At 41.1% G+C, this 21,063-nt stretch overlaps 1 protein-coding gene across 1 annotated transcript in view; it reads left to right on the forward strand.

The window, feature by feature from the left end:
• Positions 1-2,858: 2,858 nt before the first annotated feature.
• The window catches only part of LOC311001008 (retinal-specific phospholipid-transporting ATPase ABCA4-like), a gene marked incomplete at both ends in the record, with an annotated part of 40,146 nt that continues 21,941 nt past the window's right edge, over positions 2,859-21,063 (forward strand). Inside the window, 13 exons of the mRNA XM_083991953.1 lie at positions 2,859-2,924; positions 3,041-3,134; positions 3,238-3,379; positions 3,965-4,104; positions 4,853-4,980; positions 5,077-5,274; positions 8,717-8,806; positions 12,100-12,337; positions 14,028-14,167; positions 14,736-14,852; positions 16,562-16,759; positions 19,205-19,410; positions 20,746-20,922. Coding sequence (XP_083848079.1) covers positions 2,859-2,924; positions 3,041-3,134; positions 3,238-3,379; positions 3,965-4,104; positions 4,853-4,980; positions 5,077-5,274; positions 8,717-8,806; positions 12,100-12,337; positions 14,028-14,167; positions 14,736-14,852; positions 16,562-16,759; positions 19,205-19,410; positions 20,746-20,922 — 1,934 coding nt within the window. The remainder of the gene's footprint in view (positions 2,925-3,040; positions 3,135-3,237; positions 3,380-3,964; positions 4,105-4,852; positions 4,981-5,076; positions 5,275-8,716; positions 8,807-12,099; positions 12,338-14,027; positions 14,168-14,735; positions 14,853-16,561; positions 16,760-19,204; positions 19,411-20,745; positions 20,923-21,063) is intronic.

Below are 21,063 nucleotides of genomic sequence, written 5' to 3' on the forward strand. Positions count from 1 at the left end.
CTTACAATGATTTTCAGTGTTGATTTATTTGCCAAATATTTGCTCGATTTATCCATGTAATTGACAAGACCAAGGTCACATCTTAAAATGTATTGTTCTGTCTGATCAAGAGCCCCAAACTGGATGAATATCCTCCAGTTTGTAGAGATATAAAACAAAAGGCAAAACTCAATTTTACTGTTTCAGACTTCTTCAGAAACTCTTGGTTGAATGTAATTTGCTACCAATAGCAGTGAAACACCAAGAAAACATTCATTCTTTATTATTGATTCACTTATAATTAGAATTTCATGTATACACACGTTGAACTGTGTGTTGGTGTGAAGACAGATTTTCACATTTTTACATGTAAACTTTACATGTGTATCACATAGTTATTGATAGTTTCTTTTAAAAGACATAAATAGACCAGTAAGATTGTGAGTTAAAAAATTGAGAAAAAGCTTTTGAGAATCTGAAGACTGAGAATATTTTGAGTTTTTGCTTGAAAATCGACTTGAAATATGAATCCATTGGTTGCCTGTTGATTTTTTTTGCCCATTAATTGATTTGACAGCTTCTCTTTCTTCCTCTGTGGCCTCATAGACGTACCTCAGTTCACTTCCTTTGTGTTTTCTGTGCTTTTTGTTGCCTTGCAGCCTCTGGTGTGTTTCTACCATGTAACCCCGTCAGATTAGCGTCTGTATTTTGCTGCTATTAATGTCAACTAAAAGAAGTTGGCAGCTTCCTGAGCCGCCAGCGCTCATCGTCGCACTGTTGGTTGGTCCAGCCTTGGTTTATTTCACCTCAGAGTTTAGCCGTGTGTTGTCATGTGCATATAGTTCACAGCAGGTTTTGAGTGGAGTGGTTGCACGGTTGCTGCTGCTGCTGTCGAGGCCTCACATTCTCCCGACCTAACGACCCGTGTCACCTGCACCTCCACCTCGTCGTAGCTGCGACCGCCCTCAAGTCGTTCGTCGAGACACAAAAACCTGCAATGCCAGCCCCACCGTCGCCTGTGAGTCTGAGTCAAAAGTGATTCATTTAGTGTGTGGACTCAACATGCACAGTGACTCACAGTGACTCTGCAGGTAAATGTCACACATGGACACTTTGGCAAACCTGTACCCCCTCTAACCCTCTCACCCTCCCTCCCTCCCTCCCTCCACACAGCAGGACGCCTTTTCTCTTTTTTCTCTCCAGCAGGAGTCCACCCATCCTTCCTCTCCTCTCAGGCTAGATATCCCCCCTAATTCTGCCTCAAAATGGATGACTTGTCTTTTTCTGCCTGCCCATGTTGAGCTGGGAGATTAGAGCAATCAGATTAGGAGTGCTGCTGACCTGCAGGCAGAGGAGCGGGAGGGAGGGAGGGAGGGAGAGAGAGAAGGAGGTATAGTGGGCAGCAAGGATTCATACGGAGCTCTTCTACCTTGCTTGTGTAATGTTTCCCATTACTTCAGCCTGTTTGTGAACATCTTTCTCCTAGATGTCGAACAACTTTTAAATCATTCTGTAAAAGGTAAGAATCTTGATTTATTTTATTTATTTTTTTACTCTTTTTAATCCCTGTTGTTGACAATATCAGACGTGCGGCAGAGCTGACGGGTACATGGTGGCTAATTACTCTTTCAGATTGTAATGTAATGTTGTGTCAGATCCTGCTGCGTTGTTTATTACAAGTCTGTTTATATGAATTTTTTGCTCTCTGGTACTTTATTTTTTCAGACTAATCGTCAGAGCCACAACATTTCTACACATTTCCATCAATCTTGCATAAGGCAGAGCTGTCATGTGTAATCGCCTTCTGACTGTTTGAGTAATAAGGTGAATTCAGAGAAGTCAGACACCTTAATAATAGTCTTTACTCTGCTGTTTTCGCTCTCACAGTCCTTTTGTTTTTTTTTTCCAAGACAAGTGTTTATGTCCCTGCATCCTCAGTCTGGCGCTCTGCAGTAATCTATTGGACATGTCACTGAACAAATTACACTTCATGTCTGACATTCTCCGAGGCCATCTGCACACAACCTGCAGATGTGATTGGCATTTGAGTTTTTTTTTTTTTTTTTTTTAATCATCATTATTATTTTCATGAACTCTAAGATGAATTTTTGTCTTTTGGAATAAGTCTGCATTATAGTGTAGTAGTAGGTACAAACCACATTTCATAATCAGTTTTGCACTTTCATGTATAACTCATATTTCTAGGCTGTGTATATAAGTTATTTAAAATGTTCTATCGGATTGTATTTTCCTCTAGAGGTATTCCCTCTTTCAGCACGACTACACATTTAATCTTAAAGCTGGTAGTGTTTATGCTCAGCAGCACTTCAGAGGGATGTATGCTTTCCAATTATACCGTCCACCTGCTTCCTAAAGCCAGACACAGTAAAGTTTCAGTAAATGTCAGGTCAAAGCCAAGACCAGGAAGAAATTCAAGACCAATTTCAAGGCCGTGAATAATGGTCACTCTAATAATAACAGTGTGCCTTTCCTATTCTAAAAATAATAAGTTTATGAATAGAGTAGATGAGTAAAATTCTCTTTACTGTCCGACTTCTCTTTTTCACGCTTCAACAAAGGATTTAGCAGGAGGATATAAATGTTTGAGCACCATTACACTGTGCATTTTACAAAGCAGAAGCACACAAAAGTCGAAATAACACAAAAGATTTAACACTGCACCATTTGCAATAAAATATGTTCCTCTGTGAAATGAAAAAATAATCGCATCTGTAATTGGCACATATCTCTTCATGTGATGTAACTTGTCCAACATCTACGTATGTACATAACGACTGTAGGTCATCACTACTGGTGTTTGTGTACCTGTAGGTTTATCACAGTCTGATGACCCCCTCCAGGGGTTAAGCTGCGGAGCAATGAATACAGGCTCCCAAATCCGCCTGTTGCTGTGGAAGAACTGGACTCTCCGCAAGAGACAGAAGGTACGAAATAATTGGACAAAACCTGCAGACAACCTCCGTGATAAACTCAGAAGTGTAGCGTCTGTAGGACTGTTCCTGTTTCTGGTATTTCACTGACTTCGTCTGTTTCTGTCCAGATCCGCTTCCTGGTGGAGATCTTCTGGCCTGTGTTGTTATTCATTGGTCTGGTGTGGCTGAGGAAGGCCAACCCACTCTACCGACAACATGAATGTAGGAATAAATTCATATAATTGGAAGAATATCACATTAACTCTTTGCAACTCTTTTAAAGCCACTTCACATGACCTCCCATGTGTTCTTTCATTTCCTTCAGGTCATTTCCCCAACAAGGCCATGCCCTCTGCAGGGATCCTGCCCTGGATCCAGGGCATCTTCTGCAACGCCAACAACCCCTGCTTCAGATACCCCACCAGAGGAGAGTCTCCTGGCGTCGTCTCCAACTATAACAACTCAGTGTAAGCCACAGCATCAAACCTTATGAAATGTCTACTGTCTTTTAATTAAGGTTAAAGAAAGTTAGAAAGTTAAAGGTCCCATATTGTATGATGTGAGATTTCCTTGTCTTTTGATTAAAGATCAAGGTCTAGGCTCTATATTAATACTGTGATCATATCAAAGAAACGGACTGCAGAGAAAGAAACACAAACAGCCTGTATTCTGTTTTAAAATGAGCTGTCAGGACTTCTTGTAACTGTATGATGTCACAACAAAGCAGTCACCAAGCCCCGCCCACCTGGACGCACCATCCAACACAGGATTTGGTTTTTCTGGGTGTTTACCACAAATCTGCTGTATTTTTATTTGATCACTCAGAAAACAGTCAGCCAATCAGAGGAGAGACTCAGAGCCTCCTCTCTTCTGTTGAGAGAGGAGATGATGCTTGGTTCTTAAAACCACAATCATGGATCAATACTTTAAATAAAATACTAGGAAAAGCCTAAATCTTTAAAACATTAACACCACCACTCTGTATTATCTACAGTAGAATAGTTATTAAACAGACTAATGCGGTGTTTTTTAATGGATTTTTTTCCCCCTAGACTGGCGCGGTTCTACGTTGACGCCCAGGAGCTTCTGCTCAATGACACAGAGGTTCAACAGTTCAGGCGACTCTGGAATGAAATGTCGTCCTTCTCAAACTTCATGGACACGTTACGCACCAACCCGTCTCGGGTGTCAGGTAAATAGAACATTTAGAAATGATTCAGACAGGAATTGTGTAATAAATCGATTACTATCATATTGTATTTATGGCACGTTTCAGCCTTTCATTTGTGGGGAATAGTTAAAAAAGGAGCAACAACATAAAAGATGGCCATATATAAACTAATCCAAAGGCTACAAGTACAAAAAAATAAAAATACAACCATGGATTGATTGTTTTTTTTCCTTCCCACTCTGTTAATGACTTGAAAACTCTCATTTTAACGCTTCTCTCTAATCTATATTCTCTTGTTGTCTTAACAAGGTCTTTCTGTCTGTAGCCTCTGTCTTGTTTACGTCGCTTTCTGTTTTGTTTTTAGTAATTCTCTGTCTGCCTCTTGCGCTTCAGTCTCATTTCTGTAAAGTCATTTGTTCACATCCAGCGATTCAATCCTCATTAGAGAAGCTACATGCCACATTTTAACAGTTGGATGCAAAACTAAGATAAGACACAGTTCAGTTGCTTCAGTGACAGCTGCACTGAGATTATCCAGGATAAAGGTGCATTTTTCTACACACTCTTATTCTGATGGAGCTTTCATTTATTCACCTGCTCATTCAGATGCACACGATCGTTCAGGCACATGTAGAAATGTTGCTTTAGCAGAGATTATCTTTAACGTTGACTGCCTTTAACAAATCCTTACACCAATCTGCCAGTCGGGTCAATTCTGTTTTTACTGCTTCTGACCTTTTACTTTAACTTTCTCTGATTTTTCATGTAGGCCGTGGGCTGAAGGTAGAGGACATCCTGAAAGACGATGAGGTCCTCTCAGCTTTCCTGTTGCGTGACGCTGCCCTCTCGGACTCAATCGTCTATCAGCTCATCAATGCAGAATTAAGACTAGAGCAGGTGCGACTGCAGTTTGATATTTTTTTTGCAAACATAACAACATCTTCTACAACTTTTTTTTTCACCTTTTTCCCATTTCTCTTCCAACGTCCATAGTTCGCGTTTGGTATCCCAGACCTGCAGCTGAAAGACATCGCGTGCAGTCAGGCCTTGCTGGAGCGCTTCATCATCTTCCCCAGTCGGATGGGACTCCACGGGGTCCGCAACGCCATGTGCGCCCTCAGCCAGCCAAGGCTGCAGAAGATAGAGGACGTCCTCTACGCCAACCTCGACTTCTTCAAGATGTTCAGGCTGGTCAGTGTGTTTTTTTGTTTTTTTAAACGTCACATCCAGTAATCCTCAGCGCTTCCTGCTGCTGCGTAGAGCCTCTTGTTCTTTACATCCTCTGCTCCCCAACCCTCATCCCCTGCGTTTATAGTGATTTTTTCATTTCTCGTTGACATACTACCAGTCATTATTTCCAGTGAAATCCTCTGGACAGCTGCACTTGCTGGAAAAATCATGTTCCTCTTCCTGTCTTCACAATGAAGGCCGTGGAAGCTTCCAGTCGAGTTCCTAATGTCACAGGATTTAATCATCTGGCTGCTGAGATGTTATTTCACTTTATATTTCTTATTGTATATAAATATGTATCTGAAAACACACCAATTTTTTTTATTTCCAACATTATCTTTATTTATTTCCAGACATAACACATACATATAACCACTGCACCACACATATAATAATGCAGAACCCATGTCCATCAAACCACGGCCAAGACATAACAACAAAACAAATAAATGAATATAAATAACTAAAGAAAGAAAGCAACTTAAATACACAATAAAATAATAATAGAAATACTACATAAGTAAATAAAACATGGGAGAGAATAAATACAAAACCAACCGAACACTGCTCATACTCATAAGTGTGTGCACTACACATAAATTAGATAGTGGTCAATCAACACCCTATCGACACACAACATTTAAAAACAAACAAAAATATCTATGGCTTTGAATATAAAGATGATGAGTAGATTTCTGTGAAAATTTGAAATAAAAAATCTTCAGATTGAGCATCGTTTGGGGCCAAAGTGTCGCCGGACAAACTCAGCGTGACCTGCAGGGCAGAGTGGACATTTGTTAACAACATGAAATCATCCACTAAACACAGTTTTTTGCGTTGTGCAGCCACTGTTAATACTGTTGGCACTGAACCCTGAGCAGTGTGCTTATCTAGAAGTCAACTCACCTCAATAGACCTGCACAGGATCAGCAAAGTTAATATATTGTGTTATTTGTGTTTTGTAGAGAACATAGTGGGACGATGCGTTGGTTTTACTGTATATAGAGCTGGTAGTTATTCCAGTGCTGCATGTGAGGCCAAGTGGCTGACTTTAGTTTGCAGGTGACGTTGCCAAACCTGTTCACTCAGTCTGTGGCTTTAATAGCGGCTTAGAATAAACAATGGGCTCTAGTCCAAACTGTTTACTCATGTATTTACCAGAAACAAGAAACAAGGGCAGTAGTCTGCTTCACTAGAGAGCCTTTCTCTGTTTCCTCAAGTCACTCTTAATGCGAGAAAAAGACATTTAATCTGTTACTTATTTGAATTCATTTGTGATAAATAAGATAAATCACAGGAAATTTAAGATAAAAATAAATAAATCATATATGTATAATATATCTCATCAATAATCTGAACTATATTTAAACTTTTTCTTTTGACACCCTCCATTTTCTTTACTACATGTGTGTTCAGGTTCAGGCTGAGTGAGTCAGGTGATGGGCTCAGGGAGCGGGTATAGCATTATCCCTCTTGGCCTGTTTTTCTAATGGGCTTAGCGCGGCCCCGCCCCCTCCCCACCCCCCCACCACCAACAGCCTGAGAGGTATTCCATAAGACGTGATGCTGACGTGTGCGTCCGCCATCGCTGCGTCTCTGCGTCGCTGCCAACCCACCTGGTTACCTGGTTACAGCGAGTAAACCTGCAGCGTAGGAGTCAAACAGAGGGAACGTGACGGGGTTACAGTGTCTCCAGTGGCAACAATAGATAGATAGATATAGACCAAGACTGTCAACAAGTGGATTGAAGATGTTTGGACATGACACACATAGTTTTACAGCACTGAATGGAAAATTGACTTAACAATTTTTAGGAGTTATATTAAAATGCTGCAGCCTTCATAAATATTATTGATGATGTATTAAGTATTATTAACCAAATATTATAAGATGTTATTATTAAGAATATAAAAATATCTAATTAAGAATAATGTAGTTTTAATATTTATATAATTTCTTCTGCTTCTCTTCTTGCATATTAATTACATTTTCTTTAATAAAAACACCTTTCGCAAAAGACTCATCATACTGCCACAGAAGTAATCAAATATCATATATTTTCTTATATTATAAGAATGCAAATAGGCTTCAAATATAAAACAACCAAAACAAAACAAAACAAAACAAAACAAAACAAAACAAAACAAAACAAAACAAAACAAAACAAAACAAAACAAAACAAAACAGGAAAACGCCTCTTTAACCTTTAGTTTTAAAAAAAATAATGATTTAACCGCCAAAGTAAAAAGATTAAAAGTATAAAGTTGAATGTTTGTGTAGGATCCAATCACCCAAAACTAGGGAATTGATAAAGAAAACCACCTCTTGGAGCCTTTAAAGCAAAACTAAGTCAGAAGTTAACATCCTGTGTGTGTGGAAACATTTCTGTAAATTCAGATGTTGACACAAAATTATACAAAATAACCTTTAATCATTCACCTATAGCCAGGTGAAGTATTATTCATCCTGTTATGTTGACTGTGTACTGTAAATACGTATTCACATTCATGGTGAATATTGGAGACAATCAGTTTCCTGACACACATAAGAAGCTCATGTGCTCCTTTGTTTATCTTAGTAGTGCAGTAGCATCTTAGCAGCGATCTGTGCATTTAACCCATTAGCTCTATTAAGCTCAAAGCCCATTACCACAGTGACCTCTGCCTTGTAACAACTACTCTCCTCCCTTCGTTTACGCTCCGGACTCCACTTCTCCTCTCCCATCAACCACTCAACACCCTCCCCTTCCTATCCCCTCGCTTTCTCCCTCTTTCCCCCCATAGCACTGTACCTCCTCCTCCCTCCTTCCTTCTTTCATTGAAATGCAGGCACGAGGAATGTGAGAGGAAGGATATCTCATGTGTTTTTCTTGGCGTTCGGGGTTTCCGTAGCCCTCAGCACCCTGACCAGTCGTTTTCTAACACCTACTGCTAATGGCTTCTCAAGAAGATAAAGTCTGTTAAGGAGGTTTCGTAGGAATCGTGTTTGTGCCTTTATAAAAAAATAAGTGATGGGCTTCATGTTTGATACAGGTTCACTAAAGCTCCTCAGAGCCTCGTTGAACACATGTTAGATGCAGATTGTGTGACAAAAAAGGCAAAACAGATGTTGGCTGTTTGTTTTTAATTACTCTAAAGTCTGCGTGGAGAAAGTGTGACAGGAAAAAAAAAAGTTTCCTCTTCTCAATAACAAACATTACTTGCAAGTTTCCAGTCATTTAAGGATGGAAACATGTGTGTTTATCTGCCCAAGGTCACTACGGGACATGACGTTAAAAAAAAAAGAAAAAGAAAAAAGAAGCTCCTAATGCTTTTAACACAAAAGAAAACATTGTTGTTACAAAGCAGTGAATGGATGTTGGTCACTTGACTGACTGATGCCTCCTGTGACTTTATATCCCCAGATGCCTCAGGTTATGGACAGCAGCTCACAAGGGATTGACCTGCACTTCTGGGGTCGGGTTCTTAAGGCGGCGTCGGAGAAGATCCAAGTTGTAAGTGCTCCAGAGTCAATCAATTCCTCCTGCCCCTGCTCCTCTTCTCCTGCTCAGTCCTGCAGGATCTGCAGTATTTTTAGCCCTGCAGGAAACTCACCTCTTCCTGCCCCCTGGTTGAGAATGGCTCACAGAGGAGGCTGAGTGATGGCCTCAACAATGTAGGCTCTGCATGTGTGTGTGTGTGTTCACAAGCTACATGTGCAATTTCACATGTGATACATGGGTGTGTGTGTGTGTGTGTGTGTGTGTGTGTATGTAATATGTGTGTGCCTTCACGTAATTATGTGTATGCATAGACATACAGACTGTGTCTCAGTTGGTCTGTACATGTAGAGATGTGCACGTGTTCAACACTTTATTACTTAGATCTATATTATTGAAACTGAAAATTTAAAGAAAATATAATGCCTTTATTGTCATTTATATCAGTGGTACACACAGAATTAAAATCGCAAGCCCCATGTGGTTAAAAGAGACAGTGAAGGCAAAGAAAACACACACAACAGTAAAGTAAACAGTTAGGTAAATATGTTGCGCAGTCCTCTAAAGTGCAATCAGTGCAGCAATAGGTCAGTCCATGTGTGAGTTCAACTGCCTGATGACACTGGGGTAAATTTGATATACAAATTAAATACAAATAGGATGCAATATGATTAAATATGTACAGTATATATTAGAATTGTTAGACATTATGACATTATAGAGAAACAAGAGAAAAGAGAAAAACAGATATAAAGAGTCAGAATAGAATAGAATAGAAATATACAGTGAGTATAGAGGGAAATAAGAAATAGAATATAATAACACAGAACAAAACAGAACAGAAATAAAATAACAAAACATGCATAAGACAATAGAATAGAATAGAACATGAAGACAGAACAGAAGAAAAACAGCTTCGAGATAGACGTGTTCAAAACAGATACTTTGAGGTAATCAAATAGAATATAATAGAAACTTAAACAAAATGAAAGGAAGGAAAAATATCTGAATTTAACAGACACATACAAAAATAGAAAAAAACAGAATACTGGTCTACAAAATATGATAGGAAGGATAGAATATGCTATAACTGAATAGAATATAATAGAACAGAATAGAACAGAACGGAATAGAATAGAATAGAATAGAATAGAATAGAATAGAATAGAATAGAATAGAACAGAACAGAATAGAATAGAATAGAATAGAACAGAACGGAATAGAATAGAATAGAATAGAATAGCACTGACCTCAACAAAATAGAGCATTAAAATAGAGTAAAAATAGAAATATACTTTGTCATAACAAAATACAATAATATAGAAATGGAGGCAAAATTGACAAAGACATCAATATATTATAGAATAGAATAGAATGGAATGGGTATTGAGATATAATAACACACACACAAAGACTACAGCAAACAGAATGGGTGTTTCTGCACGTTCACTCCGTGTCCCTGGGGGCAGCGTATCCCATCATCACGCTCTCTCACCGTGGGTGAGGGGGGGGGGGGGGGTGTGTAGGGGGGGAGAGAGAGAGAGACATTCCTGCGAGGTGACACATCCTGTAGGTGGGACCGTCGTATCACCGTGGTGACAGAAAGGCGAGCCAAACGCTCCCATTACCCACCTCTCCTTCCTCCCTCTTTAGCAGCAGTTTGTGTGAAATAATAAATAAGAGAGGAGGGAGGAAAAGGGAGTGAGTGCGAAACAAATGCAGGGGTCTGTGTGTGTGTGTGTGTGTGTGTTCACACGTAGCATTTTAGCTTTGAGTATAGGGACATAGAAAAGATATGAGTCATGTTCATCAGTGGTCCCTGAGCCCAGGCTGATGTTATGCAGAGGCGGGGGGTGGAGGTGGAGGTGGAGGGGCTCACAGGGCCAGGTGGATAAATATGGAGGATTATGAGGAAACGATTCTGGTCCAAGTGAACTCCACCCAAAACCCAATCCCCCGTGATCTCATCCTGATCTGATTCAGTTACGCTGCTGCTCCAGGTTGATTTCATTATTACAGTATCACCTGATTACATCTTTGGAGCAGCTCGTGTGACGATCCCCGCTAACCAAACCATCCCAAACATGAACCCCCTCCCCACCCCAATTTTTTGGTCAACCTCCTCCCTGTTTCTTCAGAAAGGAAGGGATCCACTCCGGGGAGATGAAGTTATTTTGGTTTCATCAATTGGAGGATATTTAGTCCCCCCCACAGGACTGTCCTCCTGGGTCACGTGACCACAGGCGTCCGTCCAACATGTTTGCTTATCTTCCAAACTATTGTTTTCTAGCAGCCACCGTTTATGCTCTGAAATTCGCATGGTATTATGAATCAGTATGAAGAACGTAAATATCCCCTGGATTATGGTATATAATTATCTGACAGAGAGGTCACGGTGCTCCGAGCTCGTTATTATCACTTCCCAGCAACACTCAGCGCTCACTCATCCTGTCTGAGGCGGTGGCGGCACCTGACGACCACATGTGGGTCAGAGAGCGAGGTGTCACCTGTTGCTTCTGCATCATTTCCCCCCCATCTTAGGATCAGAGAGAGTTTTTCTGTGTAACTGAACTCATTCATCCTGCAAATCCAGTAAACAGCAGGAACTAGTTTAAGGGTCATCGTCGCGTGTAATGACTCATGAGCAGATGAGTCTGGACTCGCTTTATTGTTTTCTAATGAGGCAGGTTGATGATGAAATTTCCTCAGAAATGTTGCAAAACAACATGTGTAAAAACATATCAGTATGTCCAGTGTGCAACAAACCAACACAGTAAAAGAGTTGTAAATGAACACAGACACAAAACAACACAGTCAACATAGTGCAAATATATCTGAGCTAAAGCTCATAGATTATAAAATGATATAATTAAAGGAATAGTTTTTTTTTAATCAAGTGAATTTAAACAAAATAGCTTGAAGAGGATTTTTATATTTGATATATTAATATAATATCTGTGTCGTTCATTTTTTTATGCAGAACAAAGTAACTGCTCAAGTCATATTAAAATATATAGATATTATACAGTTACTCTGATTACTCTGAAATATGTCTAAGTCAAAGTCATTTTATTGGTCTCCCGTGGGAGAGATTTGTCTTGGACAAAGGGCAGTGCTGCAACACAACAAGACAAAACAGTACAAAAACAGCTGCATAAAGTGCTAAAAACATACATACATCTATGAAACATACTTCATAATTCTCCTCAGGGTTTCTTGGATGTTCATGTTTCAGTCCAGTCCAGTGAAAACGAAGCTGAGAGCGTCTCTGTCCCTCCGTCTCCCCCTCTGTGTGTCTCCTCCCCCAGCTGATGGAGCGGGACAGCTCTCAGGAGCTCCTCAGCGCGGCGTCCTCCCTGTTCAGGGCCGGCGGCCCCCCCTCCTTCACCCAGCTGATGTCCAGCGTGTCGAGCCTCTTCTGTGGATACCCGGAGGGCGGCGGCTCCAGGGTCCTGTCCTTCAACTGGTACGAGGACAACAACTACAAGGTGTTTCTGGGCGTCAACGGCTCCAAGAACCACAACTACGTCTACGATGACACTGCCAGTGAGTCCAGAGACGGAAATGTCCTTTTGACCTAGTTCATTATAAAACCACAGACTCATCAAGATACGGATCAAGGGCGGCACGGTGGCACAGTGGTTAGCACTGTTGCCTCACAGCAAGAAGGTCCTGGGTTCGAATCCCGGGCCGCCCAGGTCCTTTCTGTGTGGAGTTTGCATGTTCTCCCCGTGTCTGCGTGGGTTTCCTCCGGGTGCTCCGGTTTCCCCCACCACTAAAAACATGCCAGCTAGGTTGATCCTCCAGTCAGCGCCCCTGACCAAGGAACTGGCTCATAATCTGGAGTTGGTTAAATGGGTTAAATGCAGAGAAAGAATTTCACTGTACTAGCTGTATATGTGACCAATAAAGTACCTTTACCTTTACCTTTACCTTTACCTTTACGTAGTGCACATGATAGAAACAATTCATCTTACACTGTTTTTGCTTTTAAAATACAATAAATTGATTAAAGCAGAAGTAAGTGATATATTTGTGTTAATATAAGTCTTAAATAGTTATATCTTCCGACAGTTATCACTTACATAGAGTGTTTGGACCGAAACACGGGTCTGTCAGTCACTCTGCTCTGCTCTGAGCCGAGGAGAAAACTTTTCTCGTATCCTACAGTTTTTATCCAATGAGGAGAGAGAACGGCATGCAGGGCTGTGTGTGCAGCCAAGGGATGCGCCTGAATGTGGTGACGTAGGGACGAGGACTGTTATGGTGCGTTCAAGACAACTCGTATTTTTCCGACCTGTGAAGTCGTACCAGTTCGATCTGGTACATAGACTGTAAAAAAAGACATACTGGTACGATTTCACGGGTCGGAAGTTACGAGTGGCCGTTATAGTGACTTTCACAGGTAAAACAGGTCAGAAAAACACGAGTGGGTTGCCTGGAACTCTACAAAGTCGTAAGTTGTGACTTGAAGCTGTAATTTACGGTTTCAAAAGCCTGCCTGGAACGCAGCATTAGCCAAAACGACCGGATCACTTACTTCTGCTTTAATTCAATAAAATGTGTGCACTGCAAACCATAAAGTATACAAGACAACAGTGACACTTTTTTGAGCACTTTAAAAAACTTATCTGCCTTGTCAACATTTCTCTATTTAGTAGCTGTTTTGGAGCTTTTCATCACACCACATGATCTTCATCCAGCTGTCAAGGATGAGAAACGATGACAAGGCAGAAATTAATCAAACTGTGATTTATTAATTAATTTATTTTCCAACAAAACTCCTGTTATTTTTATTTTTATTTAACAAATGGTTTTCCTACAGCGGTAATACTTGAATAATTACTTCAGGGCCGATCCTGGAGCTGTTCCTCCAGCTGTGTTCATCTCCTTCCAGTTTCCCCTGCAGCTGTATTATACGGTGCCAAAAAAACCTCCAGCAACAGCAGAGTTAAAATAATTAATCATATCTCGTCTGTGTGTGACATCGCTGAGTTCACTTGTTTTTTAATCACTTTGCTTCACCGCATGTTGCATAAACCCAGCTGGAGTTAGTTTGCAGTTCGAGACACAAAAAGCTGCGGTGATGATTCTTCACTGTAATTAAATATCTGTGTCTTCTGACTCTCTATATATGATGCTCATGTATTTATCTTTTTTTTTTGGGGGTCTCTTTATTCTTTGTTATGAACTATATACAGTATATATTTGCATTTTGTTTTTTCCCCACCCACAGCTCCTTTCTGCAACGCCCTCATGCAAACCCTGGAGTCCAACCCCATCACCAAAATCGTGTGGAATTCAGTCAAGCCCCTGCTGATGGGAAAGATCCTGTACACCCCCGACTCCCCTGCCGTCCGCAAGATATTAAAGAGTGTAAGGGGAGACCACCTCCAGCCCGACCCCTCACCTCTCCACTCTCTCTGTCTCTCTTCCCTGCTTCTTTCAACACCCTCAGAATCTGTTTATGTGCGTCCAAACTCCCCCCAACCCTCCCTCCCTCCCTCCCTCCCTCCCTCTCACCCCTCTCAGGAATGAGCTGACTACCGAAGCAAAGGGGTGTGAGGACAGAGAAGAGAAGAGAAGAGAAGAGGAGGGGAAGGATTAAACAATAAATTGCTTGTGAGGCTGTGGCGGCGATGGGAGTAAAAAAAAAAAAAGCAGAATCTTCTGCGTTTTGTCACGTCGTATTCATCGCGCTTCACACAAAAAAACTAATCTCAGCTGGACTTCGCGCAACTCATCTGCGTCATCTGTCCAATTCTCATGAAATACAAAGCCCTTCATTACTCATTATGGACGTTAATATTCCCAGCACACAACACCAGTGTCATACGTCGCCCCTTTGTTGCCGGTGTAGGCTCCTGCTTCATATTTGTGAACTTTTATTTATTCTTTACAGTATACTAACGTGTGTGTTGTTTGTTTGTGTGTGTGTGTCCAGGCCAACACAACCTTCGAGGAGCTAGAGAGGCTGCAGCACATGGCCAAGGCCTGGGAGGAGGTGGGACCTCAGCTCTGGGCGTTTTTCAACAGCAGTGTCCAGATGAATATGATCAGGGTACGAAGTGTTTTAATCTTCTGTGGATGTACAAACACACACACTGACACACACACACTCTGCATGTTCTCACGCCGTCTGACTTGATCGGAGCTCCGTGCGTACCTAATTCAGTTCAGAAAAAGAAAAGCAAGAGAGGAACTGTCATCGCTTTAAAAGATGCCAATGATAATATTTGAGGGTGTAGAATAAATCCACAGATCCAGAGCAATAACAGCTCAAAACATCCAGGCAGAAAATCTTTCACTCATGAGTTGGTCTGGAGGTTTAATTACTTTGAGGCAACGTTACAAATTCACATGACCTGAAAGTTTAGGAATGAAAACAACTTGTATGTAAATGTATTACAATGTCAAAAGAGAAATTATGTGTCTACTGTATGTAATGTTTGGAAATATAACAACTTGATAAATATGATGAACAATGTGGAAGAAGTCACTTATACAGTATGTAATGAGCTTCATATAAAGCTTCTGTTCTTGTTTCTGCTCAGAGGAGAATTAAATCATTAAAGGGCATTTCCAGTCGTAATCAATGTTTACCTCAGATATCAGGTCACCTATGATCAGTTCATTTCATACCATCCATACTCCCAACTGCAGCGTGCGGACATTTATATTCGTTTTTGTTCAAGAAACTATCGTTTTGTGTTCATTAATGGGCTCTGGACTAATTTTAAATTGTTCTGTGGTCGCAACCCTAACCCCTAACCCTAACATCCTTTTGAGACGATCAATTAAATTTTAAAAAGTTGGGAGTATGGATGGTATGAAATGAACTGATCATAGGTGACCTGATAACTCAGGTAAACATTGATTATGACAGAAAATACCCTTTAAAGAGTCAGAAAGGAGCAGATAGAGACCAAAAACAAAGCTAAAAGAAAGTGAGCACTTGACTAAACAACCTCAGGAGGCCCAGAAGCACGACTCCAAACAAGCTTAATTAAAGATAGATAGATAGATAGATAGATAGATAGATAGATAGATAGATAGATAGATAGATAGATAGATAGATAGATAGGTAGGTAGATAGATAGATAGATAGATAGATAGATAGATAGATAGATAGATAGATAGATAGATAGATAGATAGATAGATAGATAGATAGATAGATAGATGGATAGATGGATAGATGGATAGATAGATAGATATAACTTTATTCATCCCGAAGGGAATTCTTCTGCAGTGCAAGTGCAAAGGGAGCAACCTAGACATACTGTAGGTTAAATACTGTGCTACACAATTTGAGTGCAATACATAATTTAAAATGGATTTAATACAATGCAGAAGGGCCAGAACATAATTTAAAAATTTAAAAATGAGGTGTGTTGTTCTGCTTGGACATATTATTGTTTATGTTCCCCTCTTAGCGAAGGGAGAGGAGTTACAGTATAAAGCTTGTTATTTCCAAATGACATATATATTGGTTTAGTTTATTTAGTTTATTAAGGGACAGTGTGCAATGACATTAATCATTTGCAGAAAATGAAGAGATGGTTGCACCAGATTTAGCTCACAGCTAATTTCCATCTGTAGTACCAACATATAACATATAAAAATGCACAGAAAACACAGACCACAAACTACTATACAAAGGTGATACATAGAATGACACAAATAGACAATAGACAACACATAGACAATACAGAAACACAGTTTCCACATCTAAAACTATTACAAAAATATCTGTGTCCCCGTCCCTGCAGGACACTCTGAGGAACCCCACAGTGATGCACTTTGTGGACAGCAGTCTGGAGGACACGGACTTCTCCACCAGAGACATCCTAAACTTCCTGCACAACTGCCATGACGACCAACGGGAGGGTGGGATGCCAAACTTCGACTGGAGGAGCGTTTTTAACATCGCCGACCAGCTCATACGCATGTTCAACCAGTACGGAGAGGTGAGACTTTGCTTTGCTTCTCTGGCTCCGCCCCTGTTTGCCAAACGTTGCGTATTCCCAGGACTCATTTTGTGAGACCCTCTGCTCTCCGCTCTCCAGACAGGGGCATCCATCCGTCTTCCACGTCTTCCCCCCTATGAGAGAGCAGCCCCCCCCCCCCCCCCCCCGGCCCCTTTGAGACGTAGCAGGGCCACTTAGCGCAGCTATAGAGCCGCTGTCCCCGTCCAGGAGGCTGAAAGGTGGGGAGAACAAGCCTGCTGTCACCCCCCACCTTCGCCTCCATTGTGGGGGCCGGTGATAAAGTGGGAGAGTTAGGTGGGAGTGAGTTGCCTCCCCTCCCCTCCCCTTCCCTCCTCATGAGCTCAATGCTGTTTAAGTGTACGGCTCCACATTGAAACAGACTGTGTGCGCCTGTGGAATGAAATAGGGCAAATCACTCCATCCATCCTTCAAAGGGTGGTGGTTGTGGGTGGGGGGGAGAGCCCAATCAGTGCAGGCATTTTTTTCATTTAATTTTATTGTTTATTTGACAAGGACAGTGCACATTAATGAACAAATATCATGTAAATATGCCGGATTTATTGTAGCTCAGAGCTAATTTCCTTCCGTAGTCCTCACATTTAAAGACAGACAGACATACCATGCAAAAAGATAACAGTAGGAAGCTACCTGCGTAAGTATGAAAAAACATAGTATTAGCAGCAGTTACAACAATAAGAAAACAGATAGCAACCTGCATAAATATAAGAGAGGACAGAGAACTAGCAGCATTTATATCAGTAAAAAATAAGAAATAAGAAAACAGATAACAATGCCATGCAGCGCTGCATGGCATTGTTATCTGCATAAATATAAGAAAAAACAGAATATTAGCAGCAGATTCACAGTAAAATTACAATACAGAATAACATACGGTAAGAAATAAGGGCTACAGTAGTACTGTATTAAAGTTTCATTCATTCATGGGTGCAGGTTTGGTGAGACAGTAACCATTCTTTAAGCTGTTTTTTGAATGCATTACAAGTGGGACTGTCTCTAATCGGGGTTGGGAGACTATTCCAACATGTGCTGCCCTTAACAGTTAGGGAGTTTGCATCTCAATCTTTCCTTTGTTTTCCAAGTTCAGCGCCAAGACCCTCCAGAGCCTCACAAACAAACCCAGGCGATTTAGTCAATTAGATATAGCTGTCTGTTCAGCATCGGGTCAGAGGTGGTTAGCGTGGGGTCCCCCCGCTCCGTCAGGGGGCCATGTTTCTCACACTGAAAGTCCCACTGGAACATGTGTATCAGCGAGGATCTGTCCTCTGGGCCCGTCTCCGAGCGAGCGTCATTGTGCTGCTGGATGTATGGCGGCTCCCCCTAAAGATGAATGGGAAGTGGTCTCTCTCGTCTTTCTCCGAGCGCTCTCAGGGTTTTTTTTATACAGTAACGTGAATGGAGACATTAGACACGGTGTGCACAGAGGTGTGTGAGGAGGGGGTGTGTAGGGGCTGTGTAATTGTGTGTGTGTGTGTTTGCATGTATGCATGTGTGTGTAGGATGGGAGTTTCACATGGCAATTACACAGAGAGAAGGAGAGAGAGTGTATGTGTGTGTGCATGTGAGAAAATGACAATGTGAGCTCCAGGGATGGGTTGTGTGGTTTTGTGTCTTTAAATACGTGTGCACATTTATGCCTTTATGTGTGCAGGCAATTTGTGTGTGTGTGTGTGTGTGTGTGTGTGCAGAGTGCATATAGTAACTGAGGTTTTCCCATGTCATCAGATCACTTCAGTGAAAGACATGATGAATGCTAATTCACTCCTGTCCTGACAGGATTGTTAGTGGTGGATGTTGTTTACATTTTTTCCAGCTCTGGTGCCACGACAATAATGGGAGTTTAATTACTGACCCAAAGTTATTTTTGACATTTTACTTCCCTCGGTTTTCTTTTTATTTACTGTATCACTGCAATATTATCACAGTATGTGTAAAATGTTTGTACAATATTCCCGTGACGCTTCAACTCTGATATATTGTCACCACAAAAACACAAGCAGCCCTTTTTTTTTTAACATTTACATGAAAGATACATAGAAGTTCATTTAAGTTTAAATTAGAATAGAAAGTGAGTGTACAGGGCTTTATTTTAGGTTTTTTATAGTCAGTGCTGGAGACTGAGAGAGTTCACAGCTCTACTTGTCAGTTGTGTCTAAATACAGCAAACACCACATGCACTTAATCCAGTGCACAATTAAATTGCACCTAAACACTCACTCATTTAGACACAGACACACACTGTTAGACTAACACGCACTTTGTATAGATTATGCTTCTTTAGTCAGTCGGAAACCCCTAAACACATCTCTGTTTACAAGGCTCTTACAATACAAACAAACAAAGTTAACTGAATACGTTGAAGCTGAATGTCAACCTGTTCTTCTAACCTCGACCCTCTGATTGCAGTGCATCAGTCTGGATAAGTTTGTGGCCCACACAGATGAAGATCAGATGACCCACCAGGCTCTGTATCTGCTGGAGGAGAACAAGTTCTGGGCCGGCGTGGTCTTCATGGACATGTACCCCTGGAGCACGAGCGTACCGCCGCACGTCAGGTACAAGATCCGCATGGACATCGACGCAGTGGAGCGGACCAACAAGATCAAGGACAGGTCAGTGAGAGCCGATGTTTAGCTACAAGGACCGACAACATGTTTCTGAGCCCTGTGACCCCTTAAAATGAAGCTGGAAATGGGTTTTTTGTTGTTTTTTTTTATTGCAAAGTGCAAAATACATACTTACATATTCAAATGCAATTACAAAAGTTGTTGCTTTCAGAACTGAGCGTAGCATTTCTTACATAAAACCTACCTAAAAGAATAGGATATAAACAGAACAACAATAGAAAGTAAAGCAATAGAAAAGAAATAAAAAAAAACATTTTCTTATAGGGGATCAATCAAAAGTAAAAGTTGATAAACTGTCATACAGCAATAGGGCTTTCTTTGATTTCATACGTTTTAATGAATCAAAGTAAAGGTGCTGTTCTTTTTTTTTTTTTAAATGTAGAAACGTGGGGTAGTTTTTGAGAATTTACATTTGTGTAGAACGTATTTGGCGAGTATAAATGAAGGAGGAAATGTTCACCTGTGTCTGTGATTTGAGTGAAAAACAGTAAAAACAGTCATTTATTTCACACAGCTGGGAAAAATCTGTCATTTCTTATTTCCTACCCAGTCCCATCAAGCTGTGAACCTTTATTTTTGCTTTGAAGGGCTCTTGATCCCCAATCCCTCCGGGCTGTTGGGCAAAATAAATGGAGTTTAAATGTTTTATTAGCAAAGAAAAGGAAGTTAATCACAGGTACTTTCAAACACACTTCACTGCAGCTCACTGGTAAACACACAGAGTGTGTATAAGGATCTGAACCAACAACTTTTAACCCCCAACCTGCAGTCCCAACATTTTTTTCCTATGTCGTTAGTGCCGTATTAATGAGGCAGTGCATATGGATTTATCGCATTCCTCAAAGGAGGGAAAAGAAAGACCTCTCCAGCCGGCCCTATTGTGTTTCCTGGTAGCTCTATATTAACTCAATACCTGCTCTTTCATCCTCCCATGTGAGGCTCACACATGCATTTTCCTTTTGCCTTTGATCTCCCATTCATAAACACACAGTTTGTCAATAGGCCTCGGGGTGAACAAGCACTTTTTAGCTGTTTGCAGCGCAGCAACGGGGTGTAATGGACCCAGTGGGAGCTCTGCCTCCACACAATTGAATAATCAGATTGTAAGAGGGCTTTGCCTGCGACTTATCCTCTTAAGTAAAAGGAGTGTACATGTGGAGTGTGTGAAGTGTGTGCAGCTCCTGAGACTTTGGCTTTGGGATGCTTTATATTAGTACGACAATGTTTTGAATAGACAACAACAGGAAAAACCTCAATAATTCAGTTGCATCGGTACATGAATATGTGACTCCAGACTCTGTGTCCTCCCTCCTCCCTCAGGTACTGGGACCCCGGCCCCAGAGCAGACCCCATGGAGGACCAGAGGTACATCTGGGGGGGCTTTGCCTACCTGCAGGACATGATTGAACACGGCATCATCAAGCTGCACACGGGCCACGACTGGCCACTGGGGGTCTACGTCCAGCAGATGCCCTACCCCTGTTACGTAGACGATCTGTGAGTAAAGTGGTCACTTAGACAGCAGTGGCATCAGAAATACAATAACACTTCATAATAAGTACACACTATTAAGCATTAGTTAAGCATTAAATACTGAATTATAATTTATAACACATGAATACTCATTAGTATGTAGTT

The sequence above is a fragment of the Trachurus trachurus genome (genome assembly GCF_905171665.1).
Source record: "Trachurus trachurus genome assembly, chromosome: 17".
Lineage (NCBI taxonomy): Eukaryota > Metazoa > Chordata > Actinopteri > Carangiformes > Carangidae > Trachurus > Trachurus trachurus.